Source organism: Chlorella variabilis (genome assembly GCF_000147415.1).
Source record: "Chlorella variabilis unplaced genomic scaffold CHLNCscaffold_23, whole genome shotgun sequence".
NCBI lineage: Eukaryota > Viridiplantae > Chlorophyta > Trebouxiophyceae > Chlorellales > Chlorellaceae > Chlorella > Chlorella variabilis.
The window spans coordinates 171,054-196,760 of NW_005435065.1; the positions used below are offsets into that span (position 1 = coordinate 171,054).

A 25,707-nucleotide genomic window follows, 5' to 3' on the forward strand; every position below is an offset into this window, starting at 1 on the left:
GAATAGCCTCATTTTGTTTTTACCCCCCCCCCCCCCCCCTTACAGCACCGCTTGGCCGCCGGGGCTGTGCGCCGCGCGTGGGCATGCACACGGCCCGCCCCCCGCCAGCCCCCTTGCTGCCGACACGCAGGCAGCGGCGGCGCAGGCAGCGGCAGGCGGTGCAGGGCATCAGCATTGATGACGACGGCAGGCAGCCGCAGGCCGGCAGCCGGCTCACCCATCTGTGAGCGGCTCAGCAGCGCCTGAAGCAGGGCCTCGTAGTGCGGGTGCGCGGGCAGCTGCTCGGCAGCTGCCCGTACAAGCAGTACCAGTAGCGCCTCGATGCGGCAGCCCTTGGCGCTGAGCGCAGACAGGTGGTCCACCAGGCCCGCCACCTGGCAGCAGGGCAGGGATGGGCGGGGGCAGGAGCAGGGGCGGGGGTGCAGCTTGGGGTAGGCAACCAGGCATGGCAGGCAGGCAGGGAGGCAGGCAGGCATGGCAGGTAGGCATGGCAGGCAGGCAGGCAGGCAGAGGCGTGTCCCCGGCGCAACAACGTGGCAGCCGGCGCAGGCGGGGAGCTCCCGCCTGGTCACACGGTACTGGAGGGCACGGTACTGGCAGGCAGGCCGGCGTGCGGGCGTGGCCCCCAGAAGCGGTCTCAAGCAGCAGGCGCGGTCCCCAGCCCCGCAGCAGGAGGGCAGCCCCTGCAGGCCGCCCACCTTTGCGAGGTGCCTGAAGGCCTGCGGCGGCAGCGTGGCCAGGTGCTGCTGGCTGTTGGCCAGGTGCGCCAGCAGGATGACGGCTGATCCCAGCAGGGCTGGGGAGGCGGAGCGGCTCGTCTCCGTCACCAGCACTGCAGCAAAGGAGGAAAGCGCAGGGGGGACCAGGGCCCGGGAGGGGGGAGGCGAGCGCTGAATCAGGAGCTGGGCAAGGGAAGCAGGGGCAGGGTGAATGAGGGACCCAGAAACCCTAAACCCCTTTCATTGGAGGAAACATTGCTGGGTGGGAGTGGGAGGGGAGGGGAGGGGAGGGGAGGGGAGGGCCCGGTTGGGGCGATGGTGTGCGGCGCGCAGGTGCACCGCTGGCCTGCATCGGCTCCAGGAAGGCCCAGCGCCCGCGCGGCTCCAGCCGCAGGACCTGCACCAGCCGCACAAACTGCTCGGTCTCGTGGTATGGCAGCGCCGCCGCCATCAGGTCGTCCACGTTACGCTCGTGCACCCTGCAGGGGCGGTGGACAAGGGTGCGCGGCGGCGGGGGTGGGCGGCAGGGCGCGGGGAGGCGGCAGCGGGGCCGATTGGCAGCGCCCGGCCGTGGGCAGCGACCTGAGGAAACAAATTTGGGGAGAAGCCAGGGGTCCGTCGCCGAGCGGTGGCGCCCCAGGCCGCAGAGCCGATGCATGCCCCGAAACCCCGCCCTGCGCCGCCCCGTCCCGCCCCTGTACTGCTCACTTGTACTGGCGCACGAGGAACTCCAGTGCCTTGAACGCAGGGGCCAGCAGGAAGTAGGAAGACAGCAGGGCGCAGAAGCCCGCCACCGCCGCGTCCAGCCGGGCGTTGACCTCCTGGGTGGCGGCATCCCGGTCCAGCGCCTGGCTCGCCTGCCCGAACAGCGTGCGGCGGTAGGCCTGGAAGCGGCCGTCCAGGGCGCACAGCTGGTCCAGGCCTGCGGCGGGCGAAGCGGACAACAGAGGGCGGCACGCGGCGGCGGGAGGTGAGGGCGGCGCGACGGGGGCAGCTGCGCGGCGCGGCGCGGCGCCCGGCGCCAGCGGCGGTGCGCTGTCGAGGCAGGTATGCCTGCACGAGGCGGTACTGGCTGCACAGTGCAGTGCCCAGGCTGGCGCCCGGGCCACGCAGCGAGCAATGGCGGCGGCGGCGGCGGCGGCAGCGGCGCATGTGGCATGCCGTGCGCTACCCGGCCGCGGGCGCACCCGCAGGCACTCACCCTCCAGCCCGATCCTGTAAATGGTCTCCCCATCGATGTCGGCGGCCTCCTGGAAGGTGTAGAGCAGGCTGGCCTTGCCCAGGTGCCGCCGCCCCTGATCCACGTGCTGCCTCACCGCCAGCTGCTGCAACTGGGCAGCCAGGTCGGTGCTGGGCTGCACGGCCTTGGCATGGCCAGACGCCATGTTTTTGGAGGCGCGTGAACACGTTGCCTGCGGACTCTACAACGAAGCCCTCATTGTTCGCGGGGTGATTGGGCAATGCATGCATCCGAATGCGCACAAGAGCCCTGCTGAAGTACGGATGTACAGACGAGACGCGAGGAGGCTGGAATCGATGCAGGGAGGAGGGAACTCGTCCCAGGCAGGTAACACGCCTCCATTGTGAGCCGCCCGGCCGTCGTCAGCTGGGCACAGCTGATTGTTTGGAGCTCCCGGCCTTGAGACTCCGCCTGGCGGCTCGCTTCGGGCGCCTGGAGCGCATTTGAATGTTGGGCGCGGGTACAGGGCAAGCTGCGGCCTCCGCGACACCCTGAAAACCGTTATTGGCGCCGGAGCCTCCCGTCACAGCACCGAGGAGGCGGCCCCAACAACAGAGAGAGGCCCGGCGGAGGCGCCCAGAATGGCGGCAGCACGCCTGTCCAAGGGCACGGCGGTGTGGATAGCGGGCGGCAATGGCGCCGGCTGGCAGCGGGGCTCCGTGGCGGCGGTGGACGGCGCCTCGTGCCGCGTGGCCCTGGACTGCGAGCTGGGGCAGGGGGCAGGGCCCGTGGTGACGGTGCCCCTGACAGCCGTGGAGCCCGCCAACCCCACCCTGCTGGATGGCGCAAGGTGCGGCGGGTGGCGGCGCGCACCACCGTTTTAGGCCGCTCATATGCCGCCGCTGCCGCATGGAACTCTGGACGCCTGCAACTGCTTCCGGGGCTCCCATGCTCCTCGGCAGCCAGCTGCCGTGTTTAACGCGCGGCGGCGGCCCTCGCCCCGCCTGCTCTGTGCCGCGCGGCGGCCTCACTGGTCGGCACTTGCCGCATCTAACGTATGTACTTCACATCAGTATCACTTTGTGTTCCACTGCCGTGCAGCGACCTCACCCACCTGTCGTACCTCAACGAGCCCGGCATCCTCCACGTGCTGCGCCATCGGTACGGCGGCGATACCGTGTACACCACCGCCGGCCCCGTGCTGGTCGCCGTCAACCCCTTCAAGGCGGTGCCGCTTTACGGCCCAGAGGCGGCGCGACACTACAGCCGCCGCGGCAGCGAGGAGGCCGCCGACAGCTACGAGCCGCACGTCTTCCTGACTGCCGACCAGGCGTACAAGCAGGTGGACTGCTGGGCGGGGCAAGGGCAAGCAGGGGGGGGCCGCCCCAGGCCCCGGCAGCCCCACCTGTTTTAGGGCTGTGCGCGTGGGCGCACGTGTGTGGAGCCGCGCCGCGCCTGTGCTTGGTGTATCTCTGCCCAGCAGGCCCGCCCTTCATCCCGTGACGCTGGGCGCCCCCCTACCTCTGTCGCCATCTAGCGCCGGTGCCATGTAGCGCCAGCGCCGGCATCCAGCGCCACTGGGTGGGCCCTCCTCCCCTCCCTTCCCTCAGATGCCTTTCCTCCTTTCCTCTCCTTTCCTCCTTTCCTCCCGCAGATGGTGGCCCTCAACCAGTCGCAGAGCGTGCTCATCACGGGAGAGTCGGGGGCGGGCAAGACGGAGAGCACCAAGAAGATGATGAAGTACCTGGCGGCGCTGGCAGGCGGCACGGGCATGGAGGTGCGGCAGCTGCCCGGCAGCTGCTGCCGCGGTGGAGGCGGGCGGCGTGTTCCGCCCAAGTGCTGCCTGCTGCCCATGCCACCTCCGCTGGCCACCGCCTGGGGTGGTGGATAGGTCGGCGGCGGCTGGCGCAGGTGGAGGGAGAGGAGGCGACGTGCATGTGGGGTCCCTTGCCGGCGCCACGACTGTGTGCTCACACGCCTGCCTCCCGGGGGGGGCGTGGGGCGCAGGATCGGGTGCTGCAGACCAATCCGATACTGGAGGCCTTTGGCAACGCCAAGACCATCCACAACAACAACAGCAGCCGCTTCGGCAAGCTCATAGGCAAGTGCGGCGGCGTGCGGCGGCTCCCTGTGACGCCGGCCCTGCTGCTGCCCTGCTTTGGCATGGCCGCTGCTGCGAGCCTTGCATGCGCCCCCGCTCAGTACCGCTCAGTACCGCACTTTCTCCGGCTGTCGTCCTGCCACCCCATCTGTTGACCTTTTCTGTTCTTTTTGTTTTTGCGTTGCAACCCTGGCTCGGCTGTTGCCTGCAGAGATCTACTTCAACCGCGGCCACAGCATCTGCGGCGCACTCACCCACACCTACCTGCTGGAGAAGTCGCGGGTGGCGCACCAGCAGGCGGGCGAGCGCTCGTACCACATCTTCTATCAGGTGGGTCGCAAGGATGGGCAGGGAGGGAGCAGAGAGGGAGCAGCGAGGGCGTGAGGGGCATGGGGCGATTTCAGGCCAGATCAGGCGAGGGAGGAGGGCACGGAGGGAGGGAGGGAGGCAGGCGGGCACTTAGAGGGCAGGAATGTTCTGATGCCGCCGGAGCAGAGCCCTGCCTGGATATGCCCTGTTGGCATGCTGCCCACCGGCCTTCCCCTGGCAAAGGTTGGCGCCAGCCGCCGCGCCCACTCCACCCCACCCCACCCCTGCGCCTGCGCTTGTGCAGCTGTGCCGTGGCGCCTCGGATGAGGAGCGCCAGCTGTACCTGCTGCCTCCAGCCGCCGACCTGGCCTCCTTTGCCTACCTCTCCGGCAGCGGCTGCACCACCATCGCCGACATGGACGACGCTGCAGAGTTTGGGCGGGTCAAGCGTGCGCTGGCCGCCGTGGGCATCGCCCCGGAGCAGCAGCGGGGCCTGTTTGCGCTGCTGGCCGCGGTGCTGTGGCTGGGAAACGTGCGCTTTGCGGCGCTGCACGAGGACGCTGTGGAAGTGGAGGCGGGCAGCATGGGCGCGGTGGGCGCGGCGGCGGCGCTGCTGGGCTGCGGCGAGGCCGCGCTGGTGGCGGCGCTGACCACGCGCCGCATGCTGGCCGGCGGCGAGCGCATCACCCGGGAGCTTAATATGGAGGCAGCACTGGACAACCGGGATGCGCTGGCTAAGGCCATCTATGCCACCCTCTTCAAGTGGCTGGTAGAGCAGGCGAGAGTGGTGTGGCATGGGGTGGGGTGTGGGGTGGGGCGTGTGCGCATCCCGGAGGGTGCGCATCGGCGGGCCGGTGCCTGCGGCAGGCGTTGGGGGGACTGGCATGGGTGGGCGCTGCAGAGCGGCTTGCCCCGGCATCAGCATCCCGGTTTGCCTGCCGCCGCCGCCGCCGCTGCCCGCAGATCAATGCCGCGCTGGCGGTGGGCAAGCAGCAGAGCGAGACCACGCTGAGCATCCTCGACATCTACGGTGGGGGGCTGCCTGCTGTGGTGGCTCGCAGTACCGGGACCAGCGCGCCAGCCAGCGACAGGATCGGGGAGCGGCATGGGTCGGCCCTGAGCGTTGCGACTACAGGGCTGGGGATGGGCCGCCCCTGAGCGTTCCATTTACATTCCTGAAAGCCCGCCGCCTGCAGGGTTTGAGCAGTTCCAGGAGAACAGCTTCGAGCAGCTGTGCATCAACTATGCGAATGAGCGGCTGCAGCAACAGGTGCGCGCCAGATCCTGCACATAGTTCCTGCACATAGATACTGCACATCGATAGTGTGTTGCAGCCCCCCCGCTGCGATGGGCCGAGTGAGCAGACCTGGGGCAGGGGGCACACGTGTCGAGGGGCTCTGGGAGTGGGCCAGGGGTCGCCCAGGCTGTGCCGCAAGGAGGTCGCCGACTCTGGCCGCTCGGGTGCCCCCCGGCCCCACCTCCTCCACTGCTGCCCCGGCCTATCGCCCCTGCTGCCGCCGCTTCAGTTCAGCAAGCACGTGCCTCCCCCTCTGTCGCGTGCCTGCAGTTCAGCAAGCACATGTTTCGGCTGGAGCAGGAGGTGTATGAGTCGGAGGGGATCGACTGGGCTCACGTCGAGTTTACAGACAACCAGGCAGGGAGGAGTGGGATGCAGAGCACCATCTGCAGAGCGCCATCCTGTTTCTTTCTTGCTTGCCTGCCTGCTTGCCTGCCTGCTTGCTGCTTGCTTGCTTGCTTGCTTGCTGTGCCGTTGATTCTGGCTGTGGGTGGGCGTGTTGCCTTGTGGCAAAGCTTGCGGCGCGGGCCCCGCCCTTGGGTGCAGGACTGCGTGGATTTGATAGAGGCGCGGCCGCCGGCGGGCGTGGGCATCCTGTCGATGCTGGATGAGGAGTGCATGGTGGGTGGGGCGAGGCACTCTGGGGCCAGCTGGCGCCGGCTGCTCGCCTGGCGGCTTCATGTGGTAGCAGCTGGGGACAGACAGCAGGGTTGCAGGCAGCCGCCCCACGCTCCAGCTGCCCGGCAGGCATGGGTGACGGTTGCCAGGCTACACCCTTATCGCCGCTGTGCCTGCAGATGCCGCGCGGCAGCGACGCCACGTTTGCCGCCAAGCTGCAGCAGCACCACGGCGGCCACCCGCGGTTTGCCTACAACACCAAGGCCCCCGCCGCCGACTTCACCGTGCAGCACTATGCTGGCCCCGTCACCTACTCCGCCGCCAAGTTCCTTGACAAGAACCGGGATACGCTCAGCAAGGGTGGGTGAGGGCGCCAAGAGTGCAGAAGCAGGGGGTGGTCCTGGGCAGCTTGTATTGGGCTGCATGCATGGACAGCTGCCGTTAGCCTTTTAACAGCTGCCTTTAACCCTTGGGCTGTGACTTTGAGAGTGAGCTGCGCTCACGTCGTCTGGTGGTTAAAATTCAAGCAGGTGTTAAGGTGCCCTGCTGCGCCCCTCCTCGCAGACCTGGTGGCGCTGCTGCAGGCCTCGAGCGCGCCGCTGGTGCAGCGCCTGGCAGCCGAGATGGAGCGAGGGCAGGAGCGGCGGGGCAGCCAGACGGTGGGGGCACGCTTCCGGGACCAGCTGCGAGACCTGATCCAGCGCCTGGACGCGTGAGTGTGCTGCTGCTTTCTCTCTTTCTTCACTGCTGCTTGCACAACAGCTTGCTGCTGCGACGGCGTGTTCTGCTGCCGTGGCAGAGGGCTCACCAGGGCTCGTCAACAAAATTTGGCTACGAGGCTGTGGCGACCTGAGCCGTCCCGACTGCCATGCGCCGTGCCACGTGCAGCACCGCGCTGCACTTTGTGCGCTGCATCAAGCCCAACAGCCAGCAGGTGGCGGGCGCCTTTGGCGCGCCGCTGGTCCTGCACCAGCTGCGCTGCTGCGGCGTGCTGGAGGTGGCTCGCATTGCGCGGGCGGGATACCCCACCCGCCACCTCCACCACGAGTTTGCGGCGCGGTACAAGGTACTGCTGCCGGAGCTGGGGCCAGGTGCGCGTGGTGCATCTGGATGGGCCAGCGCCAGCGGCCTGCCGCTTCGCTAGTTGCTGGTGGTGGTGGGGGGGGGGGGGGGGCAATGCCCGCATGCTGCGCCTGCTGTGCCATCAATCCTTCCCCCTTTCGCTACACATCGCCGCACCATACCACCATCGCCACATCGCCGCACCTGGATGCGTGTGCCCTCCGTCGGGACAGTGAGGCCTGTACCGCTGTGCCGTACCTGCTCGCAGGCCCGCTGCCGCCGGGCATCAGCGCCCTGGACGTCTGCAGGCAGCTGCTGGCCCACTTTGATGTGGATGCCTCCCAGTACCGCATCGGCCGTACCAGGCTGTTCTTCAGGGCGGGCATGCTGGGGCAGCTGGAGGATGCCGCCGCACGCATGCAGAGGTGCGGCCCTGCCTGGTGGATACTGGTGGATACCCCTCTCCTGCTACCTGCTACCGTGTCTCGCTCGGCAGCAGAGCTTGGCTAGGGGAAAGCGCGCCCTGGCCTCGACGTTGCACACCCCCTGCCTTGCCGCTGCAGGTCTGCACTGTGTATTCAGAGCACCTGGCGCATGGCCCGCTGCCGCCGGGCTTTCCTGCGGTCCCGCCGCGCGGCGGTGTGCATCCAGGCGCAGTGGCGCGGCTGCTGCGGGCGCGCCCGGTTTGCCCAGCTGCTGCTCCAGCACCGCGCGGCGGCGCGCATCCAGGCCGCCGCGCGCGGCTGCGCGCAGCGGCGGCGCTACCAGCGGGCGCTGCTGGGCGTGGTGGCAGTCCAGGTGGGCGGGCGAGTCAGAGCTAGGCACGGTGGTAACCACACGTGTGGGGTGGGATGCCAGCCCCTCCCTCTCTTTAGGTGCTGCCGGCAGCGGCTGATGGCTTGCCATCGCTGCGCCGACCCCGCTCGCGACCCGCTGGCAATGCCTGCCGTCATGCTTTCTTCCTGCAGATGGCCTGGCGCCGGCACGTGGTCAAGCAGCACGTGGCTGCCCGCCTGGCTCTGCGGCGCGAGGCGGAGGCGGCGCAGCGGGCGGCGACAGAGGCGCAGCAGCGGCAGGAGGAGACGTTTGAGGTGGGCTTTTTTTTTCTGGCTGCGCTCTGCTCCTTGTGAATGAAGCCCTGAGGAGTTGGGCAATGTGCCGCTCAGTTGCCCATGTGGCCATGTGTTGGGGGCCGCAGTTGGGGCCCGCTGCTGTGCGGTGCAGCTCTGCCTTTGCCCATGTGGCCATGTGTGGATTGTGTGTGCAGGCAATACAGCGTGACTTTGGGATGGATGCCGGGGACATCCGCCGCGTGCTGGGGCTGTGGCAGGTGCAGCGTCGGCGACACCGCATGGCGCTTTGGCCGCCTGCACGCACACACCCACATACTTCCTGAAGCCCGCAGCGAGGCCTGCCTCAAGTCCCTCCTCAGTGCCGCTGCCTTGTGATCGGCCGCATGCTGCAGGAGCACGGCACGGCATTCATGCAGTGGCGCCAGCAGCCCGGCCGCAGCGCCAGCTCGCAGGCCGCGGCGGCGGTGTGCTCTGACGACAGTGGGCTGCTGCTGGAGGCTGCGGCGGCCGGCGTGGATGCGCAGCAGATGCAGTCGCGGCTGGAGGGCCTGCAGGAGTACTGCCACAGGCTGGAGCGGCAGGTGGGTGGCCTGGCAGCCGGCGGCGGCGGCACCCACAGGGAGGGGCTGCCTGCGCCGCTATCGGCCGTCGCGTGTAGCGGTCTCCGCCGCTGGAGGCACGGCAGCCGAGTCCCAAGCTCCCTTCTCAGGAATTTCATGTTGGGAGTGCTGTGGCCTTTCCAAAGGCGGTCTCCAGGTTGTTGGAGGCCCTTGACCGGCTCCCATGCCCCAGCAGGACAGCCAGCCTTTAGAGGCCCTGCTCCCCGCCTCTTCCCCCGCAGGCCGACAACTTGCGGGAGGAGAACCAGCTGCTGCAGCGGGCCGTGGGGACGCTGCAGGGGGTGGTGGAGGAGTGGGCAGACACCGCCACTGCCGCACACTGCCGCGCCCTGCTGGCCGGCATCGCCGGCAGCCCGCGCAAGCAGCAGCAGAGGCCGCCGCGCCTGCAGCTGCCCTCGGCGGCCGTCGGCGGGGAGGCGGCGCACCTGGCGCTGAGCAGCGCGGGCAGCGGGCGGCCGCCGCGGCCGCTGCAGTCGCACTTTGCTGTGCACGCCGATGCCTCCTCCCCCGCCACCGCGCCCACGGTCCGCGCCCTGCACGGCGAGGGCGTGCAGCAGCAGGGCCGGCGGGCCGCGGGCTGCAGCAGGGATGGCAGCAAGCTTGCCGCCGCGGAGGAGGAAGATTCAGACATCAGCTTGATGGTGAGCACGCTTGAGAGGCGGCGCGGGCCGCGTGGCCCCGCATCAGAGGGACGGCAGGTGGTGCTTTGTGCACGCCCCCCTTGCCTGCATTGGCTCCGGTTGCTTGGTCTGCCGGTCAGCATCTCCGCTGCCTGGCTGCAGAGCCTGAACGACGGCGACAGCTTCACCACCGACAGCCAGAGCCTGGGCGCCGCCGCCAGCACGCCTACCGCGGCGTCGTTGGCGGTGGGCTGCCGCCGCCCGCCTCTGCCCGCAGCCCGCATGCCTGCCTCCTGTCTGGGAGCCGTGGACGTGCAGTGCCGGTGGCCTGCGGGCTGCTCAGCGGAAGAGAGGGCAGGCGTATGTGTAGTGGGCGCCATGAAAAGCTCATCATTGATCGTGTGCTTCCCCACCACCTGTGCAGGCGGCGCGTACGGAGGGCAGCGATGTGGTGGGCATGCTTGGGCGGGAGTTTGACAAGGTGGGTTCCGCAGGCACCCTGCCTGCTTGCATGCCCTGGCGGAAGCCGCCTACCGCCGTGCCACTCGCCTGCCGGAAGCTGCCGCCATCGCCGCCTGCCCAGCGCAGCAGCAGGGAGCGCCTGCAAGGTCTTTGGTGCGCACACAGTTGAGCGGCTTGCACCCCACCCCACCTTTTGCCCTTCGCTGCCCTGCCCTGCTGCTTGTGTGCAGAAGCGGGCCCTGCTGGACGATGATGCCGACTTTATTCGGGAGGTGGGTAGCCGCCGCTGGGGCCAGGCCAGCTGGGCCAGCAGGCAGGGAGGCGTGGCACGGATGGAAGGTCTGTGGGGCTGGAAGGTCCACCCACGCCTGCTGGTTGCTGGGCTTTTGGCCCACACACCGCCCACCACCGCCACCCCCTTTGCCAGCGCTGGCACCTCCACAGCTTGCCAAATCGGGGTGGTCTCTGCGCTTTCCACCCCGGGTCACGTGCATAGGCACACTGGCCACCCGCCTCGGGCTGCTCACTGTGCTGGGGCGGCCATGCGCTCGCAGGTGGGCTCTGGCGTGTCTGCGGCGCCTGGCATGGACCCCAACCTTGAGCTGGACAGGCTGCTGGCACGGTACCGCACCTGGAAGAAAGAGTTCAAGGTGGGAGTGGGTGTTGGGGGTGGCAGGAGCAGGAGGGAGCAGCTTCCGTGGTGGCCGAGAAGCTGGGTGTTTGCGCCCGCTTGGATACTTGTCCATGCCGCGCTGCGCTTCTCTGGCCCTGCACTCAACTCTCGCCGCTGCAACGCCTGCCGCAGGAGCGGCTCAACGGCACGCAGCGTGTGATCAAGCAGCTGCGGCGGGAGGAGAAGCGCATGGCCGGATACACTGGGGGAGTGGGCAGCTTCACACAGAGCGGGCTCAGCGGCAGCAGCGCCGCGCACCTGCACCCTCGCAGCGACAGCGGCGTGCGCGGCGCGGCGGCGTCTGTGAGCGGCAGCGAGGACGGCAGCCGCACCAGCCGCACGTCGCGGATGCTGTCGCACTTCAAGACGCGCAGGGGGTGACGTACTCTTCTCTGATCTCTTACATTCGTTTCTAGTCACCTACGCTTTGCATGCCAATGTAACTCTCGAGCCCAGCTGAGAGCGAGGGCGCCGGCGCCGTGACGCCCTGCTGGCGCCGCGGGTGGGCATCCCTCGCTCTCGCCTCCCATGGTGCGCCGCCTTCATCACATCACCTACAACAGACCAACAATTCACTGGCAGAGAGAACAGCGGGCCAGGCACTTGTTTGACCGAAGTAGCGCCAAGTATGGCGAGTCGTAGCCCGCCGGACGACTATGCGGACTACTTGATGCGCCTCTATGGCGGGGAACAGGTGCCGGAAGGAGACGTGCTGCCCGCTCCAGGCACATGGCTGCGCGCGCCGTGCCGTGCGCAGGGCGGCCAGCCAATTCACTCACTGCTAACGTCTATTCATCCGCGGAATGTGCTGCTGCAATGCAGGAGGGGCAAGGCTCCGAGCTGAGCCGCCCAACCACCGCCTGCGCGTCGGTGGGTCGGCGGCGCCGCCCTCACATGCTGCCTGCAGCCGCCAGCAAGCTGCAACATGCTTTCATGCAGTGGTCCCTGCCACCTGCAATGCAGATAGACACCACGCCGCAGCGGCGGCCGCCGGCGCGCACGCTGAGTGCAGCGGAGCGCCTGAGCCGCAACAGAGCTGCCAAGCGGGCGACCACCGACGTCACACTGTTCAACCACCTAAGCTCAATGCATCACATGAACCGCAGAATCTACGAGCTCTATAGCAAGGCCGGCCTGCTGGGCCAGGGGGGCGCTCGCGGGGCGCGCCAGCGCCCGGCCGCCGCGGCGTACGGCGTGCCGCCACCCAGCGTGGCAGGCGTCAGCCGCGCCCTGTCGCCCACCAGGTGACCCGGCTGTGGTGCCCGTCCCTGTGGGCTCCCCTGCCTCCTCATGCTTAAAATCGAGTGCCTTTGTTGCTTGGAAGGAAGGAAACATGGGGCGGACGCTCACCCCGACCTGTGCCGAAATTGTGCAGCTTGGTGCGCAGCGGGCCCGCAAGCAGGCCTGCCACGGCGCCCGGCGGCGGCAGCGCGTTTGCGCAGCAGCAGCAGCAGCAGCAGCAGGCGCACGGGGTGGCGGTGCCGGTGCATCGCACGGCAGCAGCGGCCGCGGGCCGGCCCGAGACCGCGCCGCCGCCGCCGCCGAGCTTTGTGAAGCGGCACGTGCAGAACACGGCGGCCGCGCTCAAGACGGGTGAGTCGCGCCTGCGGGGTGGTGGACTGGCTGGCTGCAGGCTGCTGCAGCCTTCCTGCTGCGCGTGCTGCCGCCGCCGCCTCTGGTGTGCTGGAGCATGCTGCTCTCTCCCCCCTTTCCCCTGTCCCCATCACCCACCTGCTGGCTTCCCCGCTGACTCCCATGCTCCCCGAAACCTCCGCTGCCCCCAATAACTCCGCTGCTGTGCAACACCCTCACCCTGCTATGCAACATCTCCCTCCTCCCAGCCATCCTGGACGAGATCTGCGAGCACCGCATCTACGAGGGCGCGCGCCTGCGGGCGCTGCTGCGCTCCTACCTCAGCCTCAACGCGGACCAGCCCTTCTACCCCACCCTGGTCAGAGTGTGCGAGGAGCTGCGCTGCGAGCTGGGTGTGGCCTGATGCGGGAGCGCCTCGCCCTGCTGCGGCTGTCTGTGCTGCCGTCGACGTTTCTGAAACTTTGTTGACTAGGGACGACGATGAGCGTTGCCCCTGCTGTTTGGTCTGCTTGGTCAGCGGGCTTCTTCCTGCTGGTTTTCCGCCTGATGTAAGATGATTTGTGGCCTGGTTGCTATCGTCAAAAGAGGCGGGTGCTTGCCGGGACTCCCGCACGTGCCTCCCCATCTGCCGCCCAGTTGGCGCCGGCGTGTCGGGTTGCACTCCAGATGATCATTGGGACTTGTGGGAGGTGCACAGTCGTGTCTCTGGTATTGCCGCTGCTTCGTTTTGCGCCTGCACTCGTGCAGAGCAATGGGCAAGCGCAAGGCAGGAGAGGAGCAGCGAGCCACGCGTGGGCGGCGATCAGCTCGGGTAGGCAAAGAGGTAGCCAGTGCGATAGAGGCCGCCTGGGGTCTGCAAGTGACCGTGTCGGGCAGCTCCACAATGCCGTTCCCAGTGCCCTGCCCGCTGCTCCCTCGTACATGCAGATAACGCACCAGGAGTCAGGCCCAAGTGCAGAGCACCAGCGGCGGGGCGACCCGGCTGGGCGCCCTGCCGGCGGCCGCCGCCAGCACGCGCCCGGCGGCGCCCACCAGCAGGATGCGCAGCAAGAAGAAATTGTGATCGACAGCGACAGTGATGTGGTGGAGATAGGCGAGCCCGCACGCGCGGATCGGCAGCTGCAATCATCAGCGGGGCCGGGGGCGGCAGCGCCACCGCGGCCGGCTGCCCCGGCTGCACCCAGGGCAAACCAGCCGATGCGCGGCAAGCGTGCGCTGCAGGAGCCGTTGAAGGCACCGCAGCAGCAGCAGCAGCAGCCGCAGCCGCAGCCGCCATCTGAGCAGCAGCAGGAGCAGCAGCCGCAGCAACCGCCGCCGTCTCAGCCGCAGCAGCAGCGGTCGCCGGGGCCGCGGCCGTCGCCGCCGGCCCCCAGGCAGCAGCAGGCGGGGGCCGCCTCGGCGCCGGCGGCCAGGGCGCAGCAGCAGAGCAAGAGCAGGAGCAAGGGCAAGGGCAGGAAGCTGCCTGCCTTTGACCCCTCCCCTGCCGAGGTTGAGGCCTGCTTCCAGCAGCTGGCAGAGGGGCGCAGCACCATCACCATCGCCACCATCCAGCAGGCAAGCAGACCTTCCAAAAGAGTGCCCCTGTCTGTTGCACGCCCCTCTTGCTCGAGAGGGTTTGCTGCCCGCATGTCAGCAAGAGCGAAGCTTGCAGCGCATACTTTCTTACTCCCCACACGTCGGTGTACGCCTGCTGCATGCACCGGCAAGGCAGGCCGCCACCCTGCCAGACAGAATCCCTCCTGCAGTGGCAACCTCCCGACGCTTGGCGACGCCTGTGTGCGCTGCCGCGGCCGCCCGCAGGTGGGGCGGGCTCTGGGGCAGGAGCTGGAGCAGGGGGCGGCGCAGGGCATGATGCGGCTGGCGGCGCAGGCGGCGCTGGGCTGGGGCAGCGGCGCAGGGCGGCAGGGTGGCGGGGCCAGCCTCTGCCTTGCCGAGTTCCGGCGGCTGGTGGACCACTTCAGGGTGCGAGCCTGAGTGCCTGTACCCGCCTGCCGGTACCGCTTTCCACGCTACCTGGGTGCCGGATCCATGGGTAAACACATGCTTAAATGTTAAAATGTTTGAACACATGTGTGAATGTTAACATGTTTGAACACAGTGCCTGTGCGGCCTGCCGGCACCACGTTCCACCCTGCTGCTTCTGCGCTCCTGGCGGGACAGTTGGGCAGCCTGCCAGTACCACTTTCCACTCCACCTGGGTGCCGGATTCATGTGTAACACATGCTTCCAAGCCATGCGCATGCATGCATGAATGAATTGATGAATGTGATGATGAATGCCCGCCTGCCGCCTGCCTCTGCTCTGGGCCACCGACGCGCCGCCGCCGCCGCATCCGCCGGGTAGGCAACGGCAGGACGCCAGGAGGGCGGGCGCAGCGCGAGCAGGGAAACACGCAGCGGGGCGTGCGCTGGCGCGCCGCATCCACTAGCCCCTTGTGCCGGCAGCCGCCGCCCACGCCTTGGTACGTGACAGGCCCGCCCCCGTCACGCGCCGTACTTGGCCGCTCGCCCCAGCTTGTACGCCACCTCTGGCAGCAGCCGCTCGGCCAGGATGCAGCTCGCGGCGCCGCGCCGCGCGACATGCTCCAGCCCCAGCCGCTGCGCTTCATCCACCCTGCGGGGCGGGAGCAGGGAGAAGGGAGCAGGGAGCAGGGCGGGCGTTTTGGCGGCGGCGGGACCCAAGCAAGGGCAGGCTGGCAGGATCTGTGGGTGGGTGGAGGCTGTGGGGGGTTGAGAACACACCGCTGTTGGCGGATCTGGCATTGCAAGAAGATTGTGTGACATGGCGGCGCAAAACTAGAGTTGCCGCATGGAGCTGCTCGCCTGATGACGCCAGGCAGGCGGTGCGCCACCAGCGCGGGCCGCAGCGCATCCACCGCCACGCTTTCCAGCCCCGCCAGCTGGTAGCTCTGCAGCGGGCGGCGCACGGGGGGGAAGTCTGCGGGCGCCGCCCCCGCCGCCGCCACCAGCGGCGGCTCCTCCTGCAGCAGCAGCGGCGGCTGCGGCTGGCTGGGCGCCTGCATGCTGGGCGGCTGCGGCCCGGCCCCGGGGCCCAGCACCAGGCTGAGCAGCACGGTGTCCCGGAAGCCGGGCACAGAGTTCAGATTCTTCAGCAGGCAGTCAGCCCACTCCAGCGCCCAGCTGCCATCGCCGCTGCCGCTGCCATCGCCGCCGCCGCCGCCGCTGCCGCTGCCGCCACCTGGCGGAGGCGGCACGCTCGCTGCATCCAGCGCCAGAATCAGCATGTCGATCACATCATCGCTTTCCTCCTCCTCCTCTGCCGCCGCTGCAGCCGCCGCCGCCGCAGCAGCAGCCGCCGCCGCCGCCGCCGCACCAGCCCCGGGATCCCCGGCGCCGGCGCCAGCTGCCAGCACAGCCGCGAGCGCCGGGTCTGCGGCGGGTGCAGCTTCCGCGGGCGGGCGCAGCGGGCGCACGTGCAGCAGCCGGGCGACGCGGGCCGCCAGCTGCGCGGGCGGCGGCCAGGCTGAACCGCCGCCGCTGCCGCTGCTGCCGCTGCCGCCGCCGCCGCCGCCGCTGCTGCTGCTGCTGCCGCTGCCAAGCTGTTGCACGGCGTAGCAGCCAGCCAGGGCGCCGGCTTGTGCCACTTCAGGCGAGTCGGTCAGCAGCACAGCCCGCAGCTGCTTGAACCTGCGGCAGCGGTTGGGAGCAGCAGGAGCATCAGCGGCGCCCGCTGTGACTTGCAGGCACACGATGAGGTGGCAGCTGCCCAGCCAAGCAGTCAGGTGGACAGGGGCTGCGCAGCCGGCTGGTCCGTCAGATCGCCGGGCGCACCTGTCGGGCAGCAGCCCCGCCGGCGGAGCATGCCCCGCCTGCCGCAGGCCGAGCAGCTGCAGCGGCAAGGAGGGCCCGCCGCTACGGCAGGCCAGCAGGCCGGCCCAGCCGCCCAGCACCGCCGCATCCAGGTGGGGCAGCTCGACGCCTTGCAGGCTGGCAGCAGAGGTGGGCACCCCGGAGAGGCAGAGCACCAGGCTCTTGGGCGGCGGGTCGAGGCGCGCGACGGCGGCGGCGGCGGTGGCGGCGGGCCGGCCAGCCAGCGGCTCCCGGCACTCCAGACAGTCGCAGGGCTCCATGCGCAGCTTGGCGCGAGGCATGGAGCGCGCTGTGGACCACAGAAGGCAAAGGACTTGAAGGGAAAATTGCGAGGCCCTGCAAGCGCGCGGTAAATGGCGTGGGCAAGCAGTGCCGCTTGAATTCAATGATCAATCGAATCAAACAATGAGGGAAGAGTACTGCCAGGTCAGCAGTCATTTGCTTCCAGCAGCCTCGCCTCTCGTCACACCCATCATTGTCCAGGAGGTGCCCCGTGCTCACCGCACCTTCCGACCACAGCGTTAAGACTCTGCCTCTCCACACCGCTGCTTGTGTACCTGCCCAGCCCACTAATGGCTGACCAGGCCTCCCTGCTGCTGCGCCGGCAGCTTAAAGGTGTGGCTGGGGCTGTGCTGGGCGCCGCAGTGGTCCGGCAGGCAGCGGGGGCGACCCCTGGGCCTCAGTTTCAACTCTCTTCGCTCACAGCCGCGGTGGGCGCCCCACACGCCCCAGCCCAATCCCAGAGTCCCGGCGACCGCCTTGGCCCCTGCTGCTCCCCGCACCCCTGCTGCGCTGCCCGCCACCTGATCACTGCCGCCGCCTCGCCTTTTGCCACTTGCGCGCGCTGCCTGCCTGCAGAGCTGACAAAGAAACCGGTGGAGGGCTTCTCGGCGGGACTGGTGGACGATAGGTGCGCGCCCAGGCTGCCGCAGCAGCTGCCCGGGGCCGCCAACCGAACAACACCCACCCGCCCCCTGGCCCTGCCACGCCGCCGCCTCCACTCGCCACCCGCCGCGGCCGCTCCCCTCTGCTCCCTGTCCTCACGCCGCTCACCTGCCTGCCCCGCCTCCCTGCCTGCCCCGACCCCCCGCCCGCCCTGCCCCGCAGCAACCTGTTTGAGTGGGCGGTGACGGTGTTGGGCCCGCCCGACACTCTGTACGAGGGTGGCTTCTTCAATGCCGTCCTCGAGTTCCCGCGGGACTACCCGCAGTCGCCGCCGGAGATGCGCTTCACTTCGGAGATGTGGTGGGTGGGGCGGGGCCGGGGCGGGGTGCAGGGGGTGGGGTTCAGGGGCGGGGTTCAGGGGCAGGCGCAGGGGCAGGGGAGGGCAGGGGCGGGGGCGGGGTTCAGGGGCAGGGGCAGGGGCGGGGTTCAGGGGCGGGGGCGGGCGTTGTTCAGAGGCAGGCGCAGGGGCAGGGGCAGGCCAGGGGCGGGGGCAGGGTCAAGGGCGGGGTGGGCAGCGGGCAGCGGCGGATGGCGCACGGCGTCTGCCGCACCAGGCAGCAGGGAGCCTTTGTGCCTCCCTGGGTCAGCCGCCCGCCGCTCCAAGCCGGCCCACACCCGCCACTCGACGCAAGCAGCACCTCCCTGCCTCGGGGACACAGCCTCTTGCCCTGCCACGCGGGGCTGCAGCCGTGCCTGCGTCTCTCCGCGCCGCCCCGCCGCCGCCGCCTCTGCCGCCACGCCCGCCACAACCGCCGTCCACCCTCTCTCCCGCTGTCCTGCTCGCAGGCACCCCAACGTGTTCCCCGACGGCAAGGTCTGCATCTCCATTCTGCATCCAGCTGGGGAGGATGCCATGAACCCGCAGGAAAGCGCGGCGGAGCGGTGGAGCCCGGTCCACACGGTGAGAGCTGGCAGGGCGGGGCGGGGCGCTGACGGCAAGCACTGCTGCTGCTGCTGCTGCTGCTGCTGCTGTTCTCTCTCCCAGCACCTCCACCTGCCACCAACGCGGACAGAAAGAAAAGCAAGGAGGAGAGGGTGTGCCTGGAGCGGCGCGGGGGCCCGACGCGGCGGCAGCCGGCGCGGCCGCCTGCTGTGCCAGCGCCGTAGAACTGCAGCCGACCCTCGCCAGCTCCAGCCCACCCCAAGCCCGCGCCGGTCGGGCCCCTCGCCCCCTGCGCTCGCTGCTCTTTGCGGACAGCTTGCTGCGCACGCCCGTGCGCGCTTCCCCCTCCGGCCGGCGTGGCGGCTGCCATGCTGTGCACGCTGTGAGTGTGGCTACTCCTTCCTTCGGGCGGCCCGCCGTGCTGTGCATGCTGTGAGGCCTGCCGCGCTTTCCTGCCGCGCTTTCCTCCCGTGCCCCCAGGTGGAGTCCATCGTGTTGTCGGTCATCTCCATGCTGAGCAGCCCCAACGACGAGTCGCCCGCAAACGTTGATGCAGCCAAGGTGCGCGGCAGAGCGCCTGGTGGCGGCATCGTGAATCACATATCATATAGATAGGATGGATCATAGATGGCCATCTATGGGGAGTCGTGTCTTCTGTGGCCGGGGGAGGAGGGAGGGAGGGAGACCCCCCCGTGAGATTCGCCCTGTCAGCTTCGGCCACCGGCGCACGCACGCCGCCGCCGCCTGCTCCCTCCCAACAACACATCTTCCGCGCCGGTCGCCCCGCAGGAGTGGAGAGACTCCCGCAGCGAGTTCAAGAAGAAGGTGGCGAGGATTGTGCGGCGGAGCCAGGAGATGCTCTAGCGGCGACGCGACCCCATGCCCCGGCTCGCCGCTCGCGCTGCGCCCGCCCGGGGCACACCCCTAGCTTCCCTACCTTACGCCCCTCTTAGCCGCACCGCCCTACCCCCTAACCCAACTTTGGAGCGCCGGGCGGGTGCGGCTCGTCTGGGCCACCCGGCGCCGCGGCCCCTCGGCCGCGCGCGCCCGCCCCAGCCGCGCCGCCCGCCCGCCTCCCGCCCCCTGCTTCCGCTCCCGCTCCGCTCGCATGACCGCTCCTCGCATACCGCAGCACATTCCTGCCTCCGCTCGCCCGCCTGCTGTGCTAATTCTTTGCCGCTCCCCTGCCGCGATTTCATTGGCGTCTGCCCGCTGCGCCCAGCAGCAGGCGCGACCCACCCAGCCCTTGCTGCCTCGCCAGCCAACCTGATGCCCCCTCCCCCCTCTCTGTAACTTGTCACACCAGGCAGGCAGAGGGCGCTGCGGAGGTGGACAGTGGCGCCGTGGACGGAGCAGCGCGGCCAGCAGGCGCCGCGAGGGCCAGGTGCGGCGGGCGGCGGCAGGCTCGTGCCCTGCTCCCACCCCTCGCGCCCGGCTCCCGCCACCTGTTGGGCGTTCATGCGGCTCCTCTCCTGCTCGCCCGTTACATGTACTGCCATGTACCGCCATGTACTGCCAAGTACCACGTGGCTGCCAGCAGCGCAGCAGCAGCAAACAGAGGTACAAGCGTGCTGCCTGCTGCTGCGGATGGTTCGAGGGGCACAGGAGGCGGCGCCCTACTCTCCCACGGTCAGGCCAAACCCGAATTTCGCGTCCTTTCGAGGGTGGTCCACTGCAGGGGGGGGTGGCAGGTGGGTGGGCTGGCGAGTTGGTAAGCAGGCAGGCAGGCGGGTGGGCAGGCACGCAGGTGGGCAGGTGGCGCGGGGACTGGACGCACACAGACCGAGCATGGCAAGGCAGGCAGGCAGGCAGGCAGGCAGGCGGGCCGCCGAGCGGCGGGGGGCGGCAGCCTGCCCCGCGCACCTTCCGCCGACAGCACAAAGTTGACGCCCACGTTCAGCCGCTCCTCCAGGAAGGCCGCAATCTTGCCGTCTGCAGGCGCGGGGGCGCGCAGGGCGGCGCGCGGGGGCACAGGCACGCGCTGAGTGGTGTGGCCTCTGCACGTGCCCGCGCCAGCCTGGCGCCATGCGCGCCCCCCACAGTGCCAGGACCAGAGCGCCACACCACGCCACACCAGACCGCGACGCGCCCAGCACACCACACCACACCAGCCCAACCACCCACACCGCCCCGCCACCCCGCGGCACACGCGTCTCACACCGCAGCGTGCACAGCGTGCGCAGCATGCCCCAAATGCCGCCGCCCACAGCACAGCGTGCGCGGCGCGCCCACCCGTGTCGATGCGGCCGCGCAGGCGGCACTGCCGCAGCACGTAGTCGTAGCCAAAGGAGGCGTTGGCCTCCCTGCTGTTCAGGTTCCACATGAAGTCGCTGGCTAGGGACACCTGCGGCGGGAGGGAGGAGTGTGTGTGGGGTGGTGGGGGTGGGGGTGGGGGGCAGAGGTGAGGTGAGGTGAGGTGAGGTGAGGTGAGGTGAGTGTGTGTGTGTGTGTGTGTGTGTGTGTGTGTGTGTGTTCAAGGCGGCCACACCTGGCGCCCCAGCACAGCGCAGCCCTTCCCGCCGATGCAACCAAAGCCGAGGCCAGCCAAGCAGTACAGCCCAAAGGCCTCGTAGGCAGCAGCCCCAGCAGTACCGCCCCGGCGGTACCCCCCCCCCACCTTCTCGCTGATCTTCTGAATGTAGGTGAGGGAGACCAGCCCCGTGTTGGCCACCTGCGCGGTGGCGACGTGCTTGTCGCCCGCGTGCCGCGCCGCCAAGCCGATGCCGCTTCAGGGAGGGAAGCGGGCGCATGGGGGCATGGCCAGGGGTGGGGGTCGGTATGAAGAGGCGGTGGACACGGCAAGAAGAAAGCGGCGCAGGGAACGGAACGGAACGGAGGCGCGCAGCCCGGGGCGGCGCCGGAGGCGGGGCCACGGGCCTCCCACCCGGCGCCAGCCGCCGACACAGCCGCCCGCCCTGCCCGCCGCCGCCGCGGCCACCGCCGACCCTCACCTGCGCCGCTGCTCTGCCAGGTAGAACACTTCGCCGCCCAGCGACAGCTGCGGGGTGACCGACTGAAAGTAGTTGGCTCCATAAAAGTTGGAGGTGCCCCACTTGAGCTGCCCGTTCCAGTCGGCGCCCTGCGCGGCGGGCACGGCGCGGCGCAGCGCGGCTTAGCTTAGTTTAGCGCAGCGCAGCGCAGCACGGCAAAGCAAAGCGCAGCGCAGCACGGCGCAGCGCAGCAAAGCGAACGCAGCGGCGGCCGCAGCGCTGGTCGGCGGGCGGGTAGGCCGGCCGCTGGGGGCGCAGCGGCATGCGCCGCCGCCGCCGGCTGCACCAACCACTTGCGCCCCCACCGCCACCCCCCTGCCCCACTGCCACCGCCTCCTGCCCCACCGCTGCCGCCACTGCCACTGCCCCACTGCGCCCACCACCTTGCCCCCTACCGCCGCCGCCGCCTGCCCACCTACCTTGAGGTCGACGTCAAACATGGCCTGGCTCATGCCCTTCTCACTGGCCACCTGGAACTGGGACTTGAGCGCAGCAAAGTCAGCCACATCATACCTGCAGCCAGCCCCAGGGGGAGCACAGGGAGAGCAGCAGGAGCAGGGAGGGCAGCGGCAGGGGCAGGGAGGAGGGTGAGGCGCGGCGGCGCATGTGAGCGGGTGTGCGCGGTGGCGCACGCGGGCGTGCGGGGCGCGGCCGGGGACGGCAGGCAGGCGGGCGCCGGGCCGCGCTTGGCGAGGGCGGCGACGGCGGGGGCAGGGGGGGCGGGCGGGCCTCAGCACATCAAAAAGAAAGAAGAAAGAAAAGAAGAAAGAAGGAAGAAAGGAAGGAAGCAAGCAGGAGGAAAGCGCGCGCACTTGACGCGCCCCGTCAGCCGCCCGTCGCTCGTGATGCGCCCCAGCATCAGGTTGCCGCGGTTGGTCACTAGGTTGGCGCCAAATTCATAGGTGCCGATGGGCATCTTGACGGCCTGCAGGCAGCGGGCAGCGGGCAGCAGGCAGCCAAGCCAGGGGGTGAGTGTGCAGCATGAGCATACGGCATTAGCGTACGGCAGGAGTGTACAGCAGCGCCTGGACGGCGCTTGTGTGCCCCCTGGCACGCAGCGCCCCCTGCCCGGCCGGCCGGCACCCAGCGCAGGCTTCCGCCGTCCCGCTGCTCGCCGGCGGAGCGGCACAGAGGGCCTCGCCACTTAATGCGCTGCGGCCGCGGCCCGCGGCCCCGGCCGGCGCGCCGCCCCTGCCCGCCGCCCTGCTTGCTGATCGCGGCGCCGCCGGTCCGGCCGGCCCCGTCGCCGCCCTCCCTGCGCGCCTGGTTGTTGGCGGTGGGTACGTCGATGTTTCCCATAAAGATGGAGTGGCTCAGGGCAAAGTTGTGGTTGAGCGGCTTGGTCAGGTCAAAGCGCAGGCCTTCAAACAAGTCCGGCTTGAGCGACACTGCAAGGTGTGGATGGAGGGATGAGCGGAGGGGAGCAGGCAGCACGGCAGCGCGATGGAAAACAGCAAAGAATGCTGGCGGCAGTGGCAGGCTGGGAGCGGGCGCTGCAGGGCCGCTCTGCCGCCGCCCGCAGGCTGCCGCCGCGAGCCTGCCCGCCAGCTGCGCTTCCACTCACTCATCACTTCCCGCTGCAGCTCCTCGTATCGCACGGGCTGGGGCAGGTTGAGATAGTCCACCTTCTTGGCCTGTGGCAGGGAGTGCATGATGGCTGCGCGATGGAGCCCTCTGCACAGCCAGCTCGCCCTAACTGGCCATCATCGCCGGCTGCAACGCCCACGGCACACCACCGCCGCTGCAACGCCATCCCGGTCACAGCCCAACGCACCTCTACTGCAGCCGCCGCCGCTGCAGCTGTGGGGGGCATGAACGGATTCACGGGTGGTGCCGTCATCGTTGGCAACTTTGCCCGCCCAGCTGCTACTGTTCCGCCAAGACCCTAAGACCTCAGCGTCTCGGGTAGCCCAAGTGGCGGGCTGGGCACGATCCAAACGATGCTGGGTCGCCCCATGGAGCTTTGGCCAGGGCTGCACAAGTGACAGGCGGGACTGAGCTGGCGGCGGGTAGGCGGAGCACCATCAAAACCTTGCTGCGGCTCCTTCTGCTGGCCAAGTTACTAGGTATGCAGGCAAAACTGTAAGCTGTCAGGAGAGCGGAGGCGGTGCAGGGTTGTTGCCAAGGCGTGGGCACGGCTTGTGGGCAAGGGAGTAGTAAGGAAACCGCTGGTGTGGCAACGCTTCCATCCAGAAGAAACATGGGTAGAACATAGGTAGAAAACTGATGATCGAGCAGCTTGGAAGAGTAACTGTTCAACCAGCCGCGGCGGCAGCCTTTGCCACGACGGCGCGCACGTACGCGCTCATCTGCCCGCGCACCGCCTCCCACCCCATGCCGCCGCCGAGCAGGCGGAGGTAGGACAGCAGGGTGGCAAACTCCGAGTCCAGGCGGTGCGGGGGCAGGTCGGCCAAGAAGGGGAGATACACCTCGTTGAAGGCCCTGCAACAGTAGCCAGGAGGTTGCCAAGTGCTGGTGATTCATCGTTGCCCGCATTGCGTGGCAATGGCGATGTCATGGCATGGCTCAGCGTGGCATGGCATGGCTCAGCCTGGCGTGCAGCTGCGCGGGCAGCCGCGGCTGCAGCATTCCGCCCGACGCTCGGGATGGGGAGCTTCCATGAGCAGGCCAGGGCCGGCCCGGGGTGCTGGGCTGCAGGCAGGCGGTGCTGGGGCCAGGGGAAGCGGGCAGGGGCACCCACCTGCGGTCGTCGCCCTCCTCCAGCAGGCCGTACACAAGCGAGAAGATGGCGGCATGCTTGGCGATGGTGCTGCTGGCTGCGGGGGCCTGCGCGGCCGCGCCGCCGCTGCCGCGCCGCTGCCGCCCGCTGTCGCCATCGCTGGCGGCCTCGTCGCCGCCTGGGCCGCCGCCGCCTGGGCCGCCGCCGCCGCCAGCCGGCGCCGCCGCCGCCACCGCCGTCGCCACCGCCTCGAGCGCCTCCCGCTGCGCCTCCAGCCACTGCTGCCGGTCGGCGTGGCCGGGCAGGTCGGGCGTCTCATAGTCGTGCCGAGCGCGCTTCTGCCCCGCCAGCGCCTGGCCGTGCCCGCCCTGCGCCGCCGGCGCCGCCGCATGGGCCGCGGCCCGGGGGCCGATTGGGCCCTGCCGCCGGTCGGCCGCCGCGGATGCCAGCTGGCGCCGCGCGCTGCCGCTGTCGTCGCCGTACAGCGGTGATCCCTCGTCGTCTGCGGTCGGGCGGCGCAGGGGCGGCCAGGCAGCAGACAAGCGTGGGCATCAGGAGCGCCCATGCCAGGCAGCAGGGTCGCGGTACGCAGCCTCAACACGGCGGGCTGCAGGCGCTGCGACGCGCGCGTCGCGTGTGATGGCGAGCAGGTGCATGCACAGGGAGAGCAGGGGCAGGGGGGGCAGGGGGAGGTGCGCCATGGCGCCAGAAGGCTGCACCTGAGCTGCCGCCGCCCATGGCGCTGGGGCCAATCTTGAGACCACCGCGCGGCGCCCACGACACCAGCCCCTTGCCCTCCAGCCACGCCCCCAGCGCCAGCGGCGGCTCGTCTGCGGCAGGCGGGGCGGGGCACGGGGCGGGGCGGTGGGGCAGGCGCTGGAGAGGAGAAGCCGGCGGGGGCCAGGGCCCGGCGGCAGGCTGGTGGTGCCGCGAGCGCAGCCTGGCTGAGGCCGCCGGCGCTGGCAGCTGGCGGCTGGCAGCTGGAGGCGCCTCCTCGCTCCCGGCGGCCCACCTGGCGGCGCCTCCTTGACCGCGCCTGGGTCGATGCGGATGGACAGGCGCCACTTCTTGGCTTTGGACCCAGAGTGGCGCTCAAAGCGGGTGAAGGAGAAGAGCGGGCGACCGTGGCCGGCGGCCACGCGCTGCTCGCAGGAGGGGCAGTAGCAGGCCACCACCTGCTGGTCCAGGTACACCACGCCTCGGATGTCGTTGCAGGTGACGGGCAGCTGCAGGCAGGGAGCAGGGCAGGGTGGGCTGGCGGGGTGGGCTGGCGGGGAGGTGGCGGGGCGGCGGAGCGGGCGGGCTGACGAATGCGGCGCTGGTGTGCGCGGTTGCCAGGGCTGGGCGGGGGCGGGCAGGCAGGCGCAGGCGCGAGGCCAGCGGGCGTGCAGGGGGCTCCCGACTGGTGCAGGCGCTGGCGAGGTTTGGTGAAGTGCGAGCGGCGGCAGGTCCCGCGCACGCGCACCTTGAGCCCCGCAACGCTGCTGCTGGGCCCCGGTCCTAGATCAGCGGTGGCGTCTGCATGCCGCTGACAGGGCAGGCGGTCGCTGCTGGTGCCCGACGTGGCTGTGATGGGTGGCGGCGGGGTGGGCGCGGCGGCCGCCGCCTGGGGCGGGTGGCTCGGCAGCGCCAGCGGGGGCGCAAAGACGGTGGCGGGCCCACCAAAGTACTGAGCGGCCGCCGCAGGGTGGTTGGCGGCCGGCAGGCTGGCCGCCAGCTGAGCCAGCTGCACCAGTTGCAGCAGGGGGTTGCCTTCCAGCGAAAAGGGCTTCTGCATGGCCTCGGCTGGCAGGCTCGCCAGGGAACCCGCTGGGCGCGCAAGCAAGCCGGAAAGTTGTGTTGCTGAGGGGTGGAGGGCGGCCAACGCGGGCATGAGGGTGCGGCGCCGGATTGCGCAAGGGCCTGTTGCGCCGCGTTCGCGGTGGTCACCCCTGCGATCCCTCGGGAGTGCTGACAAGGTGTGTTGGAGGGTGAATCGCCGGAACAGGGGCTCTGCGCACGAAGAACAGGCGGGTGGCAGGATCGAACGAGGGCAACCAATGCGGCGGCACT

At 69.9% G+C, this 25,707-nt stretch overlaps 6 protein-coding genes across 6 annotated transcripts in view; 2 read left to right on the forward strand and 4 right to left on the reverse strand.

Moving 5' to 3' along the window:
• Positions 1 to 2,104, reverse strand: part of CHLNCDRAFT_54525 (hypothetical protein) — a gene marked incomplete at both ends in the record, with an annotated part of 8,452 nt that extends 6,348 nt beyond the window's left edge. Inside the window, 5 exons of the mRNA XM_005844335.1 lie at positions 218 to 374; positions 699 to 832; positions 1,059 to 1,198; positions 1,428 to 1,641; positions 1,921 to 2,104. Of these exons, the coding sequence (XP_005844397.1) occupies positions 218 to 374; positions 699 to 832; positions 1,059 to 1,198; positions 1,428 to 1,641; positions 1,921 to 2,104 (829 nt within the window). The remainder of the gene's footprint in view (positions 1 to 217; positions 375 to 698; positions 833 to 1,058; positions 1,199 to 1,427; positions 1,642 to 1,920) is intronic.
• Positions 2,105 to 2,956: 852 nt separating this feature from the next.
• CHLNCDRAFT_26915 (hypothetical protein) lies at positions 2,957 to 8,420 on the forward strand (the record flags this gene model as incomplete). The annotated part of the gene is made up of 14 exons (XM_005844251.1): positions 2,957 to 3,241; positions 3,554 to 3,676; positions 3,907 to 4,004; positions 4,237 to 4,330; positions 4,614 to 5,093; positions 5,273 to 5,339; positions 5,506 to 5,579; positions 5,877 to 5,973; positions 6,172 to 6,227; positions 6,404 to 6,584; positions 6,789 to 6,936; positions 7,113 to 7,315; positions 7,555 to 7,711; positions 7,850 to 8,420. The coding sequence occupies 14 exons, from the start codon at positions 2,957 to 2,959 to the stop codon at positions 8,418 to 8,420; spliced, it is 2,634 nt and encodes an 877-aa protein (XP_005844313.1).
• Positions 8,421 to 14,810: 6,390 nt separating this feature from the next.
• Positions 14,811 to 16,438, reverse strand: CHLNCDRAFT_54527 (hypothetical protein; the record flags this gene model as incomplete). Its single annotated transcript, XM_005844336.1, has 3 exons — positions 14,811 to 14,940; positions 15,069 to 15,974; positions 16,119 to 16,438. 3 exons carry the CDS (start codon positions 16,436 to 16,438, stop codon positions 14,811 to 14,813), a joined length of 1,356 nt encoding a protein of 451 aa, XP_005844398.1.
• Positions 16,439 to 16,729: 291 nt separating this feature from the next.
• Positions 16,730 to 18,849, forward strand: CHLNCDRAFT_139054 (hypothetical protein; the record flags this gene model as incomplete). Its single annotated transcript, XM_005844252.1, has 6 exons — positions 16,730 to 16,772; positions 17,016 to 17,067; positions 17,265 to 17,402; positions 17,889 to 18,003; positions 18,466 to 18,546; positions 18,775 to 18,849. The coding sequence occupies 6 exons, from the start codon at positions 16,730 to 16,732 to the stop codon at positions 18,847 to 18,849; spliced, it is 504 nt and encodes a 167-aa protein (XP_005844314.1).
• Positions 18,850 to 19,601: 752 nt separating this feature from the next.
• CHLNCDRAFT_36871 (hypothetical protein) lies at positions 19,602 to 22,878 on the reverse strand (the record flags this gene model as incomplete). The annotated part of the gene is made up of 10 exons (XM_005844337.1): positions 22,750 to 22,878; positions 22,540 to 22,609; positions 22,239 to 22,363; positions 21,788 to 21,900; positions 21,395 to 21,488; positions 20,937 to 21,064; positions 20,603 to 20,711; positions 20,218 to 20,329; positions 19,849 to 19,917; positions 19,602 to 19,657 (listed from the first exon to the last, which is right to left on the reverse strand). The coding sequence occupies exons 1-10, from the start codon at positions 22,813 to 22,815 to the stop codon at positions 19,602 to 19,604; spliced, it is 942 nt and encodes a 313-aa protein (XP_005844399.1). The 5' UTR covers positions 22,816 to 22,878.
• Positions 22,879 to 23,230: 352 nt separating this feature from the next.
• CHLNCDRAFT_139056 (hypothetical protein) lies at positions 23,231 to 25,432 on the reverse strand (the record flags this gene model as incomplete). Its single annotated transcript, XM_005844338.1, has 5 exons — positions 23,231 to 23,417; positions 23,677 to 24,157; positions 24,375 to 24,485; positions 24,668 to 24,881; positions 25,121 to 25,432. 5 exons carry the CDS (start codon positions 25,430 to 25,432, stop codon positions 23,231 to 23,233), a joined length of 1,305 nt encoding a protein of 434 aa, XP_005844400.1.
• Positions 25,433 to 25,707: the final 275 nt, after the last annotated feature.